Source organism: Carcharodon carcharias, chromosome 12, assembly GCF_017639515.1.
Source record: "Carcharodon carcharias isolate sCarCar2 chromosome 12, sCarCar2.pri, whole genome shotgun sequence".
NCBI classification, from domain to species: domain Eukaryota; kingdom Metazoa; phylum Chordata; class Chondrichthyes; order Lamniformes; family Lamnidae; genus Carcharodon; species Carcharodon carcharias.
In genome coordinates this window covers 135,892,244-135,911,136 of record NC_054478.1, presented here as the reverse complement: position 1 = coordinate 135,911,136, position 18,893 = coordinate 135,892,244, and the positions used below count along the sequence as shown (strand labels likewise).

The 18,893-nt window shown below is 44.1% G+C and overlaps 1 protein-coding gene across 1 annotated transcript in view; it reads left to right on the top strand.

The window, feature by feature from the left end:
* Window positions 1-18,893, top strand: part of mdh1b (malate dehydrogenase 1B, NAD (soluble)) — a 57,594-nt gene that overhangs the window by 18,105 nt on the left and 20,596 nt on the right. Inside the window, exons 6-7 of the mRNA XM_041201276.1 lie at window positions 5,691-5,832; window positions 13,467-13,642. Of these exons, the coding sequence (XP_041057210.1) occupies window positions 5,691-5,832; window positions 13,467-13,642 (318 nt within the window). The remainder of the gene's footprint in view (window positions 1-5,690; window positions 5,833-13,466; window positions 13,643-18,893) is intronic.

The window sequence follows — 18,893 nt, the reverse complement described above, 5'->3', positions numbered from 1 at the left end:
AGGTCTTTCAAATTGATACAATGAAGGTCTGTTGTCTCATGCCCATTAGTCAGAAGAGCTCCTCTTCATTTTGAAAACAGCAGAAGATATGTTTTCTTTGAAACCCACACCCTAAGGGGAGGAGCAGCATAGTTTGTTAAATTGTCAGGTCTACTGGCGAACAACTGAATAGTCACTTGCCGGGATAGAGAGAGAAGGATAAACAAACAGAAGCAAAATACAGGGGATGCTGGATATCTGAAATTAAGAATGGAAAATGTTGTAATTCCACAGCAGACCAGGCAGCTTCTGGACAGAGAAACAAAAGTTAATAGTTTCGATCAATAACTTTTCATCGGTAGTAGAAAAAGTTAGAGATGCAACAGTTTGTAAACAAGTACAGAGGTAAGGAAAGTGGTAATGGGGAGGAGGTGTGCTGCGGGAAGGCAAAAAGGGAAGTATGTGCTAGGGTAGAAGGAAGGAGTGATTGAATGATAAAAGGGACGATGGTGCAGGCAAAAGGCATGGTAATGCAACAAGTAAAAGAAGAAAACCATGACCTAGAGGAGCTGAAATGGCAATAGCAGGACCATTTTTACAGAATCAAACTCTGCCTATAGTCCAGTAAAATGGGTAATAATATAATATGGTTATGATGTGAAATTTCTGAACTCAGTGTTGCATCCGGAAGGCTGTAACATGCATAATTGATAGATGAGGCACCATTCCTTGAGTCTGTGAACTTCATTGAAACAGCATAGGAGGCTAAGGACAGAAATGGCAGTGTGGGAGCGGGATGGAGAATTAAAATGGCAAGAAACCGAAATTTCAGTATCATGCTTCCAGGTTGATTGGAGATGTTCAGCAAAGAAATCACTCAATCTCCTTCCGTCTCCCCAGTGTAAAGGGGGCTACATCTTGAGCACAACATAATAAGTTGAAAGAAGTACAAGTAAATTGCTGTTTAACCTAAGAGGAGTTTTTAGGGTCCTAGATGGTAGAAAGCAGAGAGGTTCAAGAACATGCTGAAAGAAGGGAGCAGTTGTTGGGAGTGATTGAAAAGTGGGCCAGGAGGGAAAAGTCCCTTGGGAATGCTGAAGGGAGAGAGGAAGAGATGATGTGGTTGGTGGTTGTGTCGTGGTACAGATGGTGGAAATGGAGGAGGATTATCTGTAAATGTGGAGGCTGGTGGGGTGGAAGGTGAGGACAAGGGGAGGGGAAAGCCTGAGGGCAGAAGTGCAGGAAATGGGACAAACACAGTCAAGGGCCCTGTCAGCCATTGTGGAGAGGAATTCTCAGTTAAGAAAAGGGGCAGACATGCTGGAAGCACTAATATGATGATGATAAAGTTGGCATCATCAACACAAATGTGCTGAAGATGGAGAAACTGGGAGACTGGAGTAGAGTCCTTGAATTGAAGGGGAATGGGACACACTGTAATCAAGGTATCTGTAGGAGTCAATGGGCTTATAGTAAATAATGTCTGACAGCCTGCTCCCAGAAATGAAGAAAGAGAAGTAGAGGAAGAGAAAAGTCAGAGATGTGCCATGTGCAGGCAAGAGATGAAATTTTCCAGTTCAGGGTGCCATGAGGAAAAGCTTTTTTGTGCAGTGAGTGGTTAGGACCTGGAATGCACTGCCTGAGAGTTTGGTGGAGGCAGGTTCAATTGAGACATTCAAAAGGAAATTAAAGTGTTATCTGAAAGGGAAGAACATGCAGACTAATGGCGGGAAGGTGGCGGAGTGGGACGAGGTGAATTGCTTATTCGGAGAGCTGACACAGACATGATGGGCTGAGTGGCCTCTTTCTGTGCTGTAACAATTCTGTGATTCTGTAAAAAGTAAGAAACTTCCAAGAATGGGAAACAAAACTGACAGAGGCACTTAAATTATGTGGGATGTGAAATGTCAGCTTCTCGATAGCGAGATGAAAGTTAGGAAGTAAGTTGGCAAAGGATTAAGTGTGGACAGCAAGCAGTGAGCACTTGTTAATGCATTACCATGTCATGTATACTCATTAAAACACATGGTCATCAGATTAAATTGTACCATTGCAATTAAATCTGCAGCACCAAGAAACATGAGCCTTCAGATTCACAACTGGTTAAAGGTGGGGTGCAGCAGGCTAAGTAGTCTTCCTGGTGGATTTGGAATGAGCATGAATTGCTTTTCTCGTATGGGGAACTTTGTTGGATCCGGGAGAGGAGGCTGAGCTGTTGCAATGAGGAAGATCGGGCCTGGCTGTCCAGGGGAGGAAGGGAGGCGGCTCTCCAGGTGGGTGGTGGGTCTCCAGGGAGGTTGGGGCATGGCTGTGTGAGAGAGGGAGGGAGGTCGAATAATTGTGGTCCTGAGAAGGGTTGTGGGGGACAGAGGAGGGAGGTGGACGACAGAAGGAAGGTCAGTCTCTACCAGAGGCAGCACCAGCATGATATAGAGGAGAGATAAAGGATGATTGCAAGCAGGTCAATGTTGAGGCTGGGAGAGTTGTGGATGATGGTTGGCAGGCCAAGGATGATGAGGCGGGAGGCTGGGGTACAGGTCCAGGGTGTTAGGGGCAGCTCTAGGTTGGCAAACAGTTAGTTGATCAAGGGTGATGATGGATGGTTTGAGGGTAATGGAGGGAAGGTCAAAGGTGACTGAGGCAGGGGCAGAGTGATGGGTTGCGGCTCCAGGAATCCAAGTGTAGCAGGTGGGGAGGAGCTTGGAGTACTTCAAGTTCGAAAACCTGCTCTCAGACAGGCAGAATGATGCTGCTGGCTTGCAGGGAGTGGATGCCTGTCAGGTCCCATTTAACTATGGCACCTGGACTTTCAACCACCATGAAGAAATGCTGGGTCAGCAACTCTGCTGCACAATTGGCTGTGCCCCTTGACTAAGCATATCTAATTAGCTGGCTGCTGTGTGATTGTGTGTGGCCTCCAGAATTTCCCATTCAAGTCCGGTTCTGCTCTTGGGACACTCACTACTGCAATAAGATTTCACTCAATTTACTGGAAGAACTGTTGAGGAGGAAACAAAGAATGTTGCATATATCACACAAAAAGGCAGGCAGAACAAGGACCAATACAGGTTCTTGTAACAACCTCTTTTATTTGGAGGAAGTGAACGGAGTCAAAAGAGAAGTTTTTCAATATAAGAACAACCATGTTCAGCCATGCGGAGGAGGCTGGGGGTGGTTGGGCAATCCTATTATCAAATGGAGGTGTAGAGGAACTGTCTATTATACACTCTACTTAGCATCCCCTCAGTCTTCTATTACCCTGAATAAAATAGAATCAGAATCCTCTATCACCCTCAATATAACACTCCAAATTCACTATTATCCACAATATAAGCCTTCTATTATTATCTGTAAGATACACCTAAATATTATTGTGCATGGAACATAACTACCATAGTTCCACGGTTCCCTGTGTTTGTAATCCCCATCCAAAATCTCTTGTTCTCCTATCTTTCTAAGTTTTATTGTTGCAGATGACATAAATTGAATGCTCAAGCATGGTTTGATCTGATTGCCATGTCTTTGAAGTTTTTATTGACACAAGATGGGTTGGTTAGGGCAGAAAAAAATTGGCAATCATGATTTACAATGATGTTCATATACATTGGTAATTAATGGTTCAAGCCATTGCAAGATGTGCCCATGAAAGAGATTGCATGATAACAAAAGGCAGCTGGAACAATTGGAACTTATGCATTTGCAACTCTAAATAATATTATTTATGAATAATATTTTAGCCAGTTCATTGTTTATTATCGACTATAATGAATGCCTAGGAATTTGTTTCAAACTGGAATCAAATTGAGGGTTTTGGTTGTTAGTTATGAATATCTGGGAGTGAGTTACAGGCTGGAATCAAATGAGGGATTCAGATGACTTGCATATCTAACAACAGATATCCAGGAGTGAGTAATAGGCTGGAATCTAATCAAGGGGTTCTGATGATTCATAGGCAGAGTAATGAAACCTGGGAATGAGCCACAGTTTGGAGTCTAATCAAAGGATTCAGATGGTTTATATATAAAATGATGGAATCGAAGAGTGTGTTGGAAGAAAGCAATTTAAAGCGTTCAGATGATATAAAAATGAAGTTCAAGACATTTATAACCATCATCTGAGCCCAAGGTTAGATAACAACCTTGCTATCTTTTTTCTTCTTTGATTCTGATTGTATATGATGGTTTATTAAAATTGGGGTTTGTTTTGCTGCGGCAGTGGCTATTGAGGAATATGCCATTTGCTGCTATGATCCATCGATACAAAGCAATGGATCTACTAGAGCAGGGATATTCAAACTATAGTCTGTGATATCTTTGCAGGACAGAAACACTGGAGCACACACATGGAGTTCTAATACAAAAACTGAACTGGTTTATTCTAGAGTTTCATGGGGCTGGCAGTTTGGAAAGGGCAACTCTTATTGATGTTGTTTCAGTGGCAAATAAATATTAAATCAGATAAAAAAAGAAAGACTTGACTTTATATAACACATTTCATGATGTCTGAATCACTAAAGAATTGTTAAAGTGTAGCCACTGTTGTAATGTAGAAACCATGGCAGCTGATTTGCGCACACCAAGCTCCCACAAACAGCACTGAGATAAATGACCATTTTAGTGATGTTCATCAATAAATATTGGTCAGGCCTCTGAGGAGTATTCCCCTGCTCTTTTCCAAATAGTACCTTGGAATCTTTTACATCCACCTGCAAGGGTGGACAAGGCTATAGTTTAATGTCTCACCCAAAAGATCTCACCTCTGACAGTGCAGCACTCCCTCAGTACTGCGGATGTGTTTCAGAATGGATTTTGTATTCAAACATCTTGAGCCCACAATCTTCTGACTCAGAGGCAAGAGCGCAATCAGCTGAATCACAGTTGACAACTGAAGGTTTGTTACTAACCACAGTTCAAATGCTAGCAAATTAATAGGAACATTACATTCCCAGGGCTGATCTTCCCCGCCCTTTCACTAAAAAGGAGCAGTGCAACTGAAATGTGCTGCACCCACCCACCTGTTCCGTCAGTTTGCCCCCATTCCCCCAGTCCGCTGGGGCTTTGAACAGGACTGGATCATCTTTTCTGGTTGTCCCTGCTCCCGAGAAAATGAGTTGGGAAGTCAGGAATGACCCCGCCTGCTCACTGCAACAGATCTAATAGACCAAACTCACACCCACCATGTACAGAAAATCCTTTAAATCCCGCAGCAGCATTGAAGATACAGAAACCAGGGCTTTTATCCTGATCCTTATACTGAGGGCACGGAGTGCACCTGAGGGGCAGGGGACCATGGAAATTGCTTGTTATTTATGGCCCACAGAGCTACATGAAATGCTTCAAAGTGGCCTATTAAAATAGAGATACTGATGAACCAAAGTCTTTTTTTTATGCGTTCATGGGATGTGGGCATTACTGGGTAGGCCAGCATTTATTGCCCATCCCTAATTGCCCTTGTTCAGAGGGCATTTAAGAGTCAACCACATTGCTCTGGTCATCAATTTTAAGTTAGTAGAGGCTGATCGGCAAATAAACTGTCAGGAAATTTTTCATTTTCTATGCATCACAAATCTGCACAGATGGGACTGTTCTTTAGGTTGCTTCTGAATTTCACCTCTATTGTTATTACAGCATTTGTTTTGATGTGCTGCTTATCAGCAAATGGCTTGTTAGTGGTATTATAAGTGATGTCCCTTTTCTTCACCCTCTCTGCAGATATAAAAGATGTGATTCTGTGGGGAAATCTTGGCAGAAGCGTATATATTGATCTGCAAAGAGCGCGTGTCAGTCAATATGAAAGTGCCATCTGGGGACCACCTGAATTCTCACGCCCACTACTGGAGATACTGCACGATAAGTAAGGGGAAAGCTTTTTGATGGAGGGCAAAGTTTGAACTTTGTGCTGTACTGAAACCTTTCCTGCTGCTCTGCTACATAGCAGTTGCAGCAGCTCTGATGCTTAGAATTATAGAGTTAGGTTTATGTCATTGAGAACATGATGTTTCTGCAAAGAATACATTGAAAGTGATGTTATCATTTCAACCTTAATCGCGGCTCTCATTTTCTCAGAAAGTAAGTGCTGGTAATGGAGGATAACTGGAACAGAGCTACTCGGCACAGGAGGTGTGGGCTAGGATGGGGATCCCCCATTGGAGCACAGTGGTGGGGTGGTCCAGGAATCTACCAGGCTATCTCTATTACTTCCACAGGTCACATAAACCCAATTTGTTTTGCCAGATTTTCAATGATTCCCTTCCTCTCTGCTATTCCATTTTTCGCATTTAGAACTCCTCTGGACCCACCTTTTGTTCCTTTATCTGTCCCATTCTCACCCCATTTACCTTGCATCATCATTATACTCATTTTATCACTCTTGCCCTCCACCCTATCTCACATATCCTCCTTTGTTCTTTTCCTGCCCCTGTTTTCTCTGGCTTTAGACTTGCCTCGCTCAAAGCTCTAATATCTTTCAATTCTGATGAAAGGTCATCAGCCTGAAACATTGGAGGAATTTTAATCTCTTGGGGCTGGGGGAGGTTACTTTTTTAAAATTCATTCATGGGATGTGGGCTTCGCTGGCTGGGCCAGCATTTATTGCTCATCCCTAGTTGCCCTTGAGAAGGTGGTGGTGAGCCGCCTACTTGAATTGCTGCAGTCCATGTGGTGTACACCCACAGTGCTGTTATGAAGGGAGTTCCAGGATTTTCACCCAGCAACGGTGAAGGAACGGCGATATATTTCCAAGTCAGGATGGTGAGTGATGAGGAAGGGAACTTCCAGGTGGTGGTATTCTCATCTATCTGCTATCCTTCACCTTCTAGATGGTAGTGGTTGTGGGTTTGGAAGGTGTTTGGAAGGTTGTGGGTTTGGAAGGTCTAAGGAGCCTTGGTGAATTCCTGCAGTGCATCTTGTAGCTGGTACACACTGCTGCTACTGTGCATCAGTGGTGGAGGGAGTGAATGTTTGTGGATTGTCCTGGATGGTGTCCAGCTTCTTCAGTGTTGTAGGAGCTGCACTCATCCAGGCAAATGGGGAGTATTCCATCATGTTCCTGACTTGTGCCTTGTAGATGGTGGACAGGGGAGTCAGGAGGCGAGTTACTAGTCGCACAATTCCCAGCCTCTGACCTGCTCTTGTAGCCACAGTATTTATATGGCTAAATACTGGATATGCCAGGCCATGGGGCTGCAGATTGTGTTTGAGTACAATTCTGCTGCTGCTGATGGCCCACAACGCCTCACGGATGCCCAGTCTTGAGTTGCTAAATCTGTTCGAAATCTATCCCATTTAACACGGTGGTAGTGCTACACAAGATGGAGGGTATCCTCAATGTGAAGGCGGGACGTCGTCTCCACAACGACTGTGCGGGGGTCACTCCTTACTGATACTGTCATGGACAGATGCATCTGCGGCAGACAAGTTGGTGAGGATGAGGTCAAGTATGTTTTTCACTCTTGTTGGTTCCTTCACCACTTGTTGCAGACCCAGTCTAGCCGCTATGTCATTTAGGACTTGGCCAGCTCGGTCAGTAATGGTGTTACCAAGCCATTCTTGGTGATGGATATTGAAGTCCCCCACCCAGAGTACATTCTGTACCCTTGCCACCCTCAGTGCTTCCTCCAAGTGATGTTCAACATGGAGGAGCACTGATTCAACAGCCAGTGGCAGGCGGTAGGTGGTAATCAGCAGAAGGTTTCCTTGCCCATGTTTGACCTAATGCCATGAGACTCCATGGGGTCTGGAGTTGATGTTAAGGGCTCTCAAGGCAACTCCCTCCCGATTGTAATACCACTGTGCAGCCACCTCTGCTGGGCCTGTCCTGCTGGTGGGACACGTCATTCCCGGGGATGGTGATGGTGGTGTCTGGGACATTATCTGTAAGGCATGACTCCACGGGGTTGACTATGTCAGGCTGTTGCTTGACTAGTCTGTGAGACAACTCTCCCAATTTTGGCACTAGCCCCCAGATGTTAGTAAGGAGGACTTTGCAGGGTCGACAGGGCTGAGATTGCTGTTGTCATTTCCAGTGCCTGGATCGATGCCAGGTGGTCTATCTGGTTTCATTCCTTTTTTGTGACTTTGTAGCGGTTTGTTACAACTGAGTGGCTTGCTAGGCCATTTCAGAGTCGACTATATTGCTTTGGGTCTGGAGTCACATGTAGGCCAGGATGACAGATTTCCTTCCCCATAGGACATTAGTGAACCAGATGGGTCTTTACAACAGTTGACAATGGTTTCATGGTTATCATCAGACTTGTAATTCCAGATTTTTATTGAATTCAAATTCTACCATCTGCCATGGCAGGATTCAAACCAGGGTCCCCTGAGCATTACCCTGGGTTTCTGGATTACTAGTCCAGTGACAATACCACTATGCCATCATCTCCCCACTGGGGTGTGGGTAGGGATGTTGTTGCTTCTGAGGATTAAAGCATCAGAAACCCAGTATGATCCTCATGACTTTCCCACTTAACTGGTGAATTTCCAGTTTTGTGAGAAATCCCCATGGGACATAAGAAATAGGAGCAGGAGCAGGAGCACCCACTCAGCCCCTTGAACGTGCTATACCATTCAGTAGGATCATGGCTGATCTAATTATGACTTCATCTCCCCTTTACTGTCCCTCCCCCGCCATAGCCCTTGAATCCCTTGTAGATCAAAATCTGTCTAACAGCCTAGACTACCAATGCTGTCTGGTGTAGAGAATTCCAAAGATCCAAGCACAAGCAGATAGGTGATTGTAATATGTAAAGTAGCAATTAAATGAAGAATTAACCCTGCTTTCTGGCTTTAACTGCCAACGCATGGGTTTCCCGAACCGTCTGAAACTCACCAGGGTTATCAAGAGTGTAGCAGGATTGACGTGACTATGAAATTTACAGGCTGTAAAGCCTTTAAATAAAGAGCTATGACAGCTGCTTCCTTGCCTAGGTCTCATAGAACTTGCTCTGAGTGTGCCTTCACTGCTTTGGAGGTGATTTCCAACGTATAGGAGATCATTTCTGCTAGTTTGGACTTTTTAGCTGGATTTTCGTGTAGGTTAGGGAAAGTGCGACTTGCACACTTTTGAGGCTTCCAAACTGCACATTTGACCCATGTGTGACTTCGCCCAGGATACTTGTTTTCTCAGGCAGGGTTCAGGTTTGCATTGCAGTTTGCAAGCTGCAATGGAGTGCGGGGAAACTGCGGATGCAGAGGCATGCTGGTTAGAAGGCCCATTTAAAGGCCCAATAAACCACATCTTTCACCCCCACCCCCATCCTAACCCACACCTCCTCAGATCGCTCATGGCATCTCCATGCTCGCTCAGGTCCCCAGTGCCAGCTCCATGCTCTTTCAGATCCACATGCTATCCCATGCCTCCTACATGCCCCCTCAGAATCCCCATGTCAACTCCATGCTCCCTCAGTTCCCCATGCTACCCCCCCCCTTGACCCCCATGTATCCTCTGTAGTCACTCACCCAGCATCCACTATGTCCAGTCCTCAGGAGCTATGCATAGGCGATGGGAATTATTTGAAATGAAGATGATAAAAAATTAAACCTGTTACAATGTAATTCAAAACACTGTTATTCAAAAGTCTATTATTGATACTGCAAAGAAAACTGTTCTCCGTGAAAAAAGGTTTAAGCTGTGTAAACAAACAACCATGTATTCTGAAACCATATCAACAGCAAGGATGTTGCTACAACCTCATAAAACTGTTCATCATTATCCCTCAACAGCCATGTCAATGGAACTGAGTATGGCAGTAGATTTTTTGGAACTTGGCCAAGTGTTCATAATGGCCACAGCTATCAAAACAAACCATAACAGCCACAAGCCCTGAAATTGAAAGAACAGATTATGCCCTCTCCACTTCAAAGCAGATTGCCTGTCAATCAATGGTGGGGAGCAGGTGTTTAGATTTTTTTTTACCTTTCAAGTCAAGGGATTTTTTTTCACAGTCAGACCTGACTACACATTTACGTTGTAGAACTGTCCTCAACGACAACGTGTAACCTTATGGCCCTGCATAGCCCCCACTCTACCATTACCGCCAGGCCAGGGATCAACCCTGGTTCAATGAAGAGTGCAGGAGGGCATGCCAGGAGCAGCACCAGGCATACCTAAACATCAGTGTCTGTCAACCTAATGAAGCTACAACACAGGACTACTTGTGTGCCAAACAACATAGGCAGCAAGCAATAGATAGAGCTAAACAATTCCACAAGCAATGATTCAAATCTAAGTTCTGCAGTCCTGCCACATCCAGTTGTGAATGGTGCTGGACAATTAAACAACTCACTGGACGAGGAGTCTCCACAAATATTCCCATCCTCAATGATAGGGAGCCCAGCACATCAGTGCAAATGATAAAGATGGAGCATTTGCAACAATCTTCAGCCAGAAATGCTGAATGGAAGATCCATGTCAGCCTCCTCTGAAGGTCCCCAGCATCACAGATGCCAGTGTTCAGCTAATTCAATTCACTCCAAGTGAAATCAAGAAATGGCTGAAGGAACTGGATACAGGAAAGGCTATGGGCCCTGACAATATTCCAGCAATGGTACTGAAGACTTGTGCTCCAGAACTTGTCGCACCCCTAGCCAAGCTGTTCCAGTTCAGCTACAACACTGGCATCTACCCAGCTGTGTGGAAAATTGCCCAGGTTTGTCTTGTACTCAAAAAACAGGACAAATCAAACCAGACCAATTATTGCCCCATCAGTCTAGTCTTGATCATTAATAAAGTGATGGAAGAGGTCATCAACAGTGCTATCAAGCGGCACTTGCTTAGCTGACTGATGCTCAGCTTGGGTTCCATCAGAGCCACTCAGCTCCTGACCTCAAGACAGCTTTGGTTCAAAAATGGACAAAAGAACAGAACTCCAGAGGTGAGGTGAAAGTGACACTTGACACTTTAGGCAGCATTTGACCATGTGTGGTATCAAGGAGCCCTAGCAAAACTGGAGTCAATGGGAATCAGGGGGAAAACTCTCCGTTGGTTGGAGTCATACCTAGCACAAAGCAAGATGGTTGTAGTTGTTGGAGATCAATCATCTCAGTTCCAGGACGTCACTGCATGAGTTCCTCAGGGTAGTGTCCTAGGTTCAACCATCTGTAGCTGCTTCATTAATGACCTTTCATCATAACGTCAGAAGTGGGGATGTTCAATGATGATTGCACAATGTTCAGCAACATTTGTGACACCATTCCTTTTAGAATGTTCCCAACTCCTCAGATACTGAAACAGTCCTGTCCAAATGCAGCAATATCTGGACAATATCCAGGCTTGGGCTGCCAAGTGGCAAGTAGCATTCACACCAGACAAGTGTCAGGCAATGACCATCTCCAACAAGAGAGAATCTAACCATTGGCCCCTGACATTCAATGCCATTACCACTGCTGAATCCCCTACTATCAACACTCTGGGAGTTACCATTGACCAGAAACTGAAATAAATACTGTGGCTACAAGAGCAGGTCAGAGGCTAGGAATCCTGCAGGACTAACCCATCTCCTGACTTCCAAAGCCTGTCCACCATCTACAAGGCACAAGTCAAGAGTGTGCTGCAATACTTGCCTGGATAATTGCAGCTCCAACAACACTCAAGAAGCTTGACACCATCCAGGAGAAAGCAGAGCCCACTTGATTGACCCCCCCATGCACAAATATTCACACCCTCCACCACCAACGCACAGTAGCAGCAATGTGTATCATCTACAAGATGCACTGCAGGAACTCACCAAGGCTCCTCAGACAGTATCTTCCAAACCCATGAGCGCTGCTGTCTAAAAGGACAAAGGCAGCAGACACATGGAACCACCACCGCCTGGAAGTGCCCCTCCATGACACCAACCATCCTGACTTGGAAATATATCACCTTTCCTTCACTGTCAGTGGATCAAAATCCTGGAACTCCCACTCTAACATTACAGTGGGTGTATCTACACCACATGGACTGCAGCGGTTCAAGAAGGCTGCTCAGTACCACCTTCTCAAGGGCAAGTAGTTATGGGCAATAAATTCTGGCCGAGCCAGCAATGCCCACATCCCCTGAGTGAATAAAAACAAAAGCCCAGTACCAACATAATGAGAAAAGTTTACCAACACATTTTTCTACATTTTTGAAAGCATTATGGAACTTTCCCCATTGGAAAAAGTACTGTAATGCATGTCAACACTTACACAATTATGGTCAAATAATGGTTAACTTAAATTTGTGAGACAGATCTATGATGAATCATTGCATTATAAATAGATCTACATTACAATGCAGCATCCAATAGTGACATTTGAAGGTGTCGAACATTTTATTCTTATGTTTTAGAAAGTTCCCAACTCCTCAGCGAGTTTTCACCAGTGTGCACAAACTCTCCAAGGAGGTGCGTTATTTTAGCACTTCCAAAACCCACACCAGTATACAAAAATTCCTGTGGTCCTCACAATGGGGACCCAGACCTTGAAAGAAGTGCATGGGCACCCAAGACCTTCTTGACCCACAAAAAGACCACACAAAATGGCGCGAGGTTGGGCAAACGCTAGAAAATTATTTTCCAGCATAAAAACTCTGTCCAGTGTTTTATGACCCGATTCTCACCTCCATTAGGAGAAAAAAAATCCAGTCCTTTGACTGTGATCTGCATTTCTCTCCAGTCACCCTTCTCAGCAGAATTGGATAGACTTCTGCAGCTATCCCTTGGACTTCTGATGAATGACAGGAGGAGCAGCACCAGTAACACCAATAGCAACAGGAGCACCACCAGCAAGAGCTGCTCCTTTTCCTCACCACAAGCCCTCCACAGTACAGAGGAGATAATACACAGCTTCAACTCAAAGGAGGTGATATCCCAACACAGGGTTTACAGGCACAGGATCAATTTTCTGGATATAACTGAGCACAGAGCTGCCTCAGAGAGCTGAAGATTTTTAAAATAAAAAAATAAAACTATTAAAAATAATAAAAACATGTCTCCTCATGTGACTTTGTCATATGAACAGGGACATGTTAAATATGAGTGTTAAAAGGTGTTATTTTTTTAAATCACTGGTTGAAACCTCACCCCACCCATGGATGAGGTTTCGCCAAAAATGCAAAGGCCGCTTGGCATTTTCATCCAACTGCCCACCAACTGAACGGCTGGACAAGCAGCGAAAATTCTAGTCAATTAATTGACTAAGGGCCTTAATAGGCTGCTTAATTGTCAGCAGGCGTGCTGCCGAGTCCTGCATGCGCCTGCCGACTGAAATGTCACACAAGTGCGCGATGACATCGGTATGCTCGCCCATGCATCATTTTGCACTTGTTCAGATTAGGCATGTGCCCGCCTGACGAGAAAAGAATTCTTCCCTTTGGGCCTTTTGTCACATTAAACATACGATGTAAGTGCGATTGTTACATGTGATTTAGTCAGTCACCCTCACTCACTAGAAATAATTATCAAGAAGCAACCGTAGATTTGGTATTGGGCATCATTGTGTATGTTTGCCTTAACCTCTTGTCCACAGGACTTGGATAGAAGAAGAGTTCCTGGAAGAAGTATATTCTCGCCGACGAAAAATCCGAGCAGGATTGAAACATAAACTGGGTATCTCCGTTGCCGCTGCAATACACAATGTCTTGCATTGGTGGTACTTCAACTCGCCACCTGGGGAGATTGTATCTCTTGGAGTCGTCAGTCAAGGTGAGCCATCTCCTTTTATTAGAAATATCGGGGGGGGGGATTTTTTTCAACAATGTGCTGCTCCTAATGGCATAACCAGAAGTTTGTGCCACTTCCTCTCTCTTGCTTTTTCCCATTACTGTTAGGAAATAGAGATAGTTTAAGTAAGCTATATTTGTATTTGGGTGTGTTTCCTTAAGTTTAATTTCTATTTCTGTATTTGTGTGTTAAAAAAAAGGGAAAGTTGAGTTTTAGTTTCACTTTAAAAGATGCCTGCATTTTAATGAAGGTTTTACAATTCTTGAAGGTTAAACAAACACAAGGTTTAAAAAAAAACTGTACTTTTGCCTAGCAACAGGAAGCCCTACAGAGACAGAAAAGTAGTTTCAGTTCAGTTAGAAGCAGTTTCAAGTGGAATCAGCCTAGGAGGGACAGATAGCATGTCCCAAACTAAAGTTGAAGCCAGCTGCCAGGAAAATCTGGACAAAGGAGAGGAAACTGCAGGAGCAGTTTCCAGAAACTAAAGAAGAAAGCCCCCAGATCCAGCAGAGTGGAACAAGAAAGATCCCAAGAGGACAGTCTAGTCAAAGGACAAGGACACGAATCTGGAAAAAGTCCTGTTCTGCAGAATTGAAAGTAAGGTGCAGAGAGGGAGCTTCAAGCTTCAAGGGAGAAAGCTACAGGATGCAGATTTAAAGAGATATAGGCATGCAAAAAGCCAGAAGATCCATGGGGACAGCTGAAGGTCTATAACTTTTTACTATGGGCATGTGAAGCAGTGGTGTTCTGTTGGCACGACTGAGCATACGAGAGTATGTGGAAGCAAGCTTGAATGCATGTGGTGATCCAAGGGAGAGGAACATTGGAAGGAAAGTTCAAAACCCTGGAGATGGACCCTTGCATAAGGCATCTGAGAGAAAGCATTGTTTGGGAGAAGATTCTAGAGTGAGTTATTTGGGAGTGGAGATTAGAAACCCTTGTGTGAAAGATGGAATTCAGTGAGACCAGTTGGCTCACTGTGTGACAAGCATCTGGGGGGAAATGATAAGAGATCCATAGCATCTGTTTGGAGTGGCATCTGTCACTTCGTTGCAGAGAGTCGTGTGTCTGACCACAGGTCGCCTATTGGTTTACATGGACAGTGTACTTACTGTGCACATAGGAATATAAGATAGCGTTTGTAACTTGTGTTATCCTTACAAATCTGTATATATTTGTAACGTTATAGTTGTGGGTAAAGGAGTCTTTTCCTGTTTAATAAATATTTTATTCTTTTCTTCAGCTAACTCCTGGGACTTTGTTCAGTAGCCACTCTCCATGTATCTAAACAAAAAAATAGAAGTTAGAATCTATCAAGCTGGGTTCCACCTTGGGATTTGACTTGTCCAGTAGTTACATCAGCTCAGATCATAACATTACCCTCAGGATTCCAAATAAAATTTAAATGCGGCAACATGCACGGGAGATAGGTGCGATCACATGGTGGGGGAAGCTTTTCAGTGGTGAAACCCACCATCAGCTAGCAATGCTGCAATAAAAGAGTCTTTTGATCAAACAGGGAGGCTCTGTACTATGACCAAAACCTTCCTGTCCAGCTCCATTTCCATTAACATAAGAACTGAGAGCAAAGGTGACATGAAAGTTTTTGAAAATTAACTTTCAGTTGTTTGTATTTCACCTTACATTGCTTTCATTTTTTCACATGTACATCATCATTATTTGTTGAGACTAGTTTGGTCAGAGAGCTAAATGTACTGGTACACCCCATAGTTGGCATACATTGATGATTACATGGGAGTTAGGGACATTTCCTTTATTGTGGAAGAAGCAATGTGGTGTATTTTTGTTTACTCTTTATTGAATGTTCATGTAATTGTCCAGTGTTGTACTCTCCACTCTTTTGGAAATGACCGAACTTGCAGGCACAACTCGCCCTCCCTTCTGTGCATTGTAAGGACATTATCCAAGACCCCTGCCAGTTGTAGGTGAATTCAAAGCCCTTTAAGGACTCTGCGATCCAACAGTCTGAGATGGACACACACTTGGACAGCACTTACACCATCCTTTAGGCCCCTCATTTTCTTAATTTGACTAAGTGTCCTCACCAACCCAGGACATCACAGCCTTCCCACTTCACTCCTCCATGTCCTCGACACCACCCTTAGTCCTCCTTTGGATCCCATTTCCAATCTTCTATGTCCTCGATCCCAGTCCACACCATCGCTCACCTCACCACTGACTCACCCTTGTCGGCACAGAGCTTCCATGCAAGTTGCCATACTTCTGCTCCCCTCCCTTGTGTCATAGAGTTAAACAAGGAAAATCGCTCAAATAAAAATAGAGTGCTGGAAAGCTCAGCAGGTCTGTCAGCATTTCAAGAGAAACAGAGTTGATGTGTTGAATCAAATATGACTTCTTTGGAACCGAAGGGATCTAGAAATGCGATGTGTTTTGTGCTGTTGAAAGGCAGGACGGGAGGTAGAATAAAGAGAAATCTCGGATAGTTAAGGGAACTGGGAAGAGATTAAATAACAAAGATGTCATGGCACAAAGGCTTAGGGAGTGATAATGGTTGTAGTGAAGAAACAAAGCATTGGTCCAGAGTGAGTGTTAATGGCAGGATAATGAACAGCTATTTCTGAAAGCAAAAACACGGGAAAAAATGCAGACTGATTAGTCAAGAAAAGAATCAAAATGGAAGACAGAGTTCATGGTCTGAAGCTGTTGAACTCAATGTTGAGTTGAATTAACTTGGGAAGACTGTAAGGTGCCTAATCAGAAAATGAGGTGCTGTTCCTCCAGCTTGTGTTGAGCTTTTCACTGGAATAACGCAGCAGACCAAAGACAGAAATGTGAGCCTGAGAGCAAGGAGGTGAAATAAAATGGCAAACAACTGGAAGGTCAGGGCAGCATGCTTGTAGACTGAGCAAAGGTGTTCCGCAAAGCAGTCACCCAGTCTGCATTTGGTCTCCCCAGTGTTGAGGGGACCACGTTATGAACAGCAAATACACTAGACTAAATTGAAAGAAGTACAAGTAAATAACTGCTTCACCTGGAAGGCGCTTGTGACATGTCTTCCTTTTTCCACATTGAGGATTCCCCCTCACTATGGTTGACAAGGCCCCCAACCGTGTCTGACCCATTTCTCATATTTTTGCTCTCACCCATTCCCCTCTATCCCAGAACCACGATAGGATTGCCCTTGTCTCACTTTGCCCACCACCAGCCTCCATATTCAAAGGAATATTTTTCACCATTTCCGCCCACCACCAAACACATCTTCCCCTCCCCGTCAGCATTCTGAAGGGACCATTTCCTCCGTGACACCCTGGTCCACTCCGCTATCATGCCCAACACCTCATCTCCTTCCCACTACTCCTTCCCATGCGATGCAACTAAAATGAATCTTCATAGCATCCAAATGTATTACAAGTGGGAATTTTCCACAGGCCAGAGTGAGGCCTGATGCACCTCAAACATGCCACTGACTTTACCTCTGCATCTCACTTGCCGTCAGGAAATTGAGATTTCACATTCTGCCTAATTAAGTCACTCCACACACCGCATTTCCTGCTCTTGCGGGCTCCATAAAATTTCCCTTATCTTTTCTTCCTCCAATCCCAGAAGGGAAAAAATAGTAAAAAGTAGGAAATAAGAGTACTGGTCTGAACTGTTTTTCCTTCTGGGATTTTCTCCCTTCTTCTGACTGACCTCTGCAGGGAGGGGTAGAAATCCATAGGCAAGGGGCACTCATTGAAGTGGCCATTTTACCCATTTATGTGCAAGACATCAAAGTTTATTCCGGTCCTGGTCTCACTTTTAATATCTAGACTTCCTAGCAGGAGTCACAAGAAGAAGCAGGATACCTGGGTTGATTTCTCTGCTGTCAAATCCAGGAGAGATGAGATCAATGTAGCACCCTTATAGATACTAGAAAGCACAGCCAAGATCAGGGATTGTACCTGCAGGAGCTAGGCTACACATAGGCAGAGCACTTTCCCACCATACATCTGCTGAGTCTTTTCTATCAACCAGCAATGGTTGGCAGTTCAGCAGCTGAAAAGAGCAAGCCATGAACAGACTGTCTTAAGATAAAATTCCCCCTATTCTGAAGCCTCATTCTCTTGTTCTTAAGGTCACTATTCTCTGCATGTTACCCATTCATTGTAAACAAACAAAATTAAAATCAGCAGCTTGTATTTCATTATATCCAAAATATAACATATTTATAATGCATAATGATTCCCATGGAGACCAATAACATGAAAGAATCAAACTTCCCAAATGACCCCAATGGAAAAACCTGAGGGACAAAATTCCACTTCTTAGAAGCTTTTACTGTAACAATCCACCTAAAATCAACACGCATTAAATATGAATTAACAAGAAAATTGTATTCAGTAGAAATTATAAACTACTCTTTAAATAGCTGATACAACAGGGCTAAATCTCACACATTTCTCAGGCAACACGTGACAAATGTGCCACCATGTGCAGTCCCAAAGCCCTCCCTAGCTGTCTGGTAGATTTCAACCACCCTTTGTCATGCTGGGTCTAATCCTCAAGTAGCCTCCGACAATCGCTGTGCTCCCTCTGAGATACTGGAACACAGTTATCTCCAACAAGGTGCACTTCTGTGGAACCTCTCACTCTTGTGTAATGACAGTCTTGATGGTGTCACATCCCAGAGTCCCCTTCATCCGACCGCCCAAACCATCCCAGGACATGGTATGGCCAGCTCTGGCAGAAACTACTCAGCTCTACAGTGTCTGTGAACTGTTCACACAGCTTTGTGGTTTCCATCCTTTCTGCTTCACAGCCCCAGTTCTGCTCTGTTTATATGCCTTTGCTGTCACTGAGATGAAGACTGACCACAGGCTGAAACCCGAACCCCAGCCTGTTTATTTTTCCCAATTAAATTCTGTTCCTTAGCAAGCGAGGGCACAGGATTATTTCTCAGAAGCCTGATGTCACTGCCAGGAAAATCAGTTAAGAAACACCTCCTCCCAGAAATCTAAATTTTTGGGTTTTTGTTTCAAGAACACAGGCTTTGAAACCATTTCATGACAAATGGATTTTTTTTTTACAGAGAGTGGTTAGAAAGTGGAGCTTGCTATAAGACCGTAAGATGTAGGACCAGAAGTAAGCCATTTGGCCCATTGAATCTGCTCCACCATTCATTGGGATCATGGCTGATCTGAAAATCCTCAATTCCAATTTCCTGCCTTTTCCCCATAACCCTTGATTCCCTTACTGATTAAAAATCTGTCCA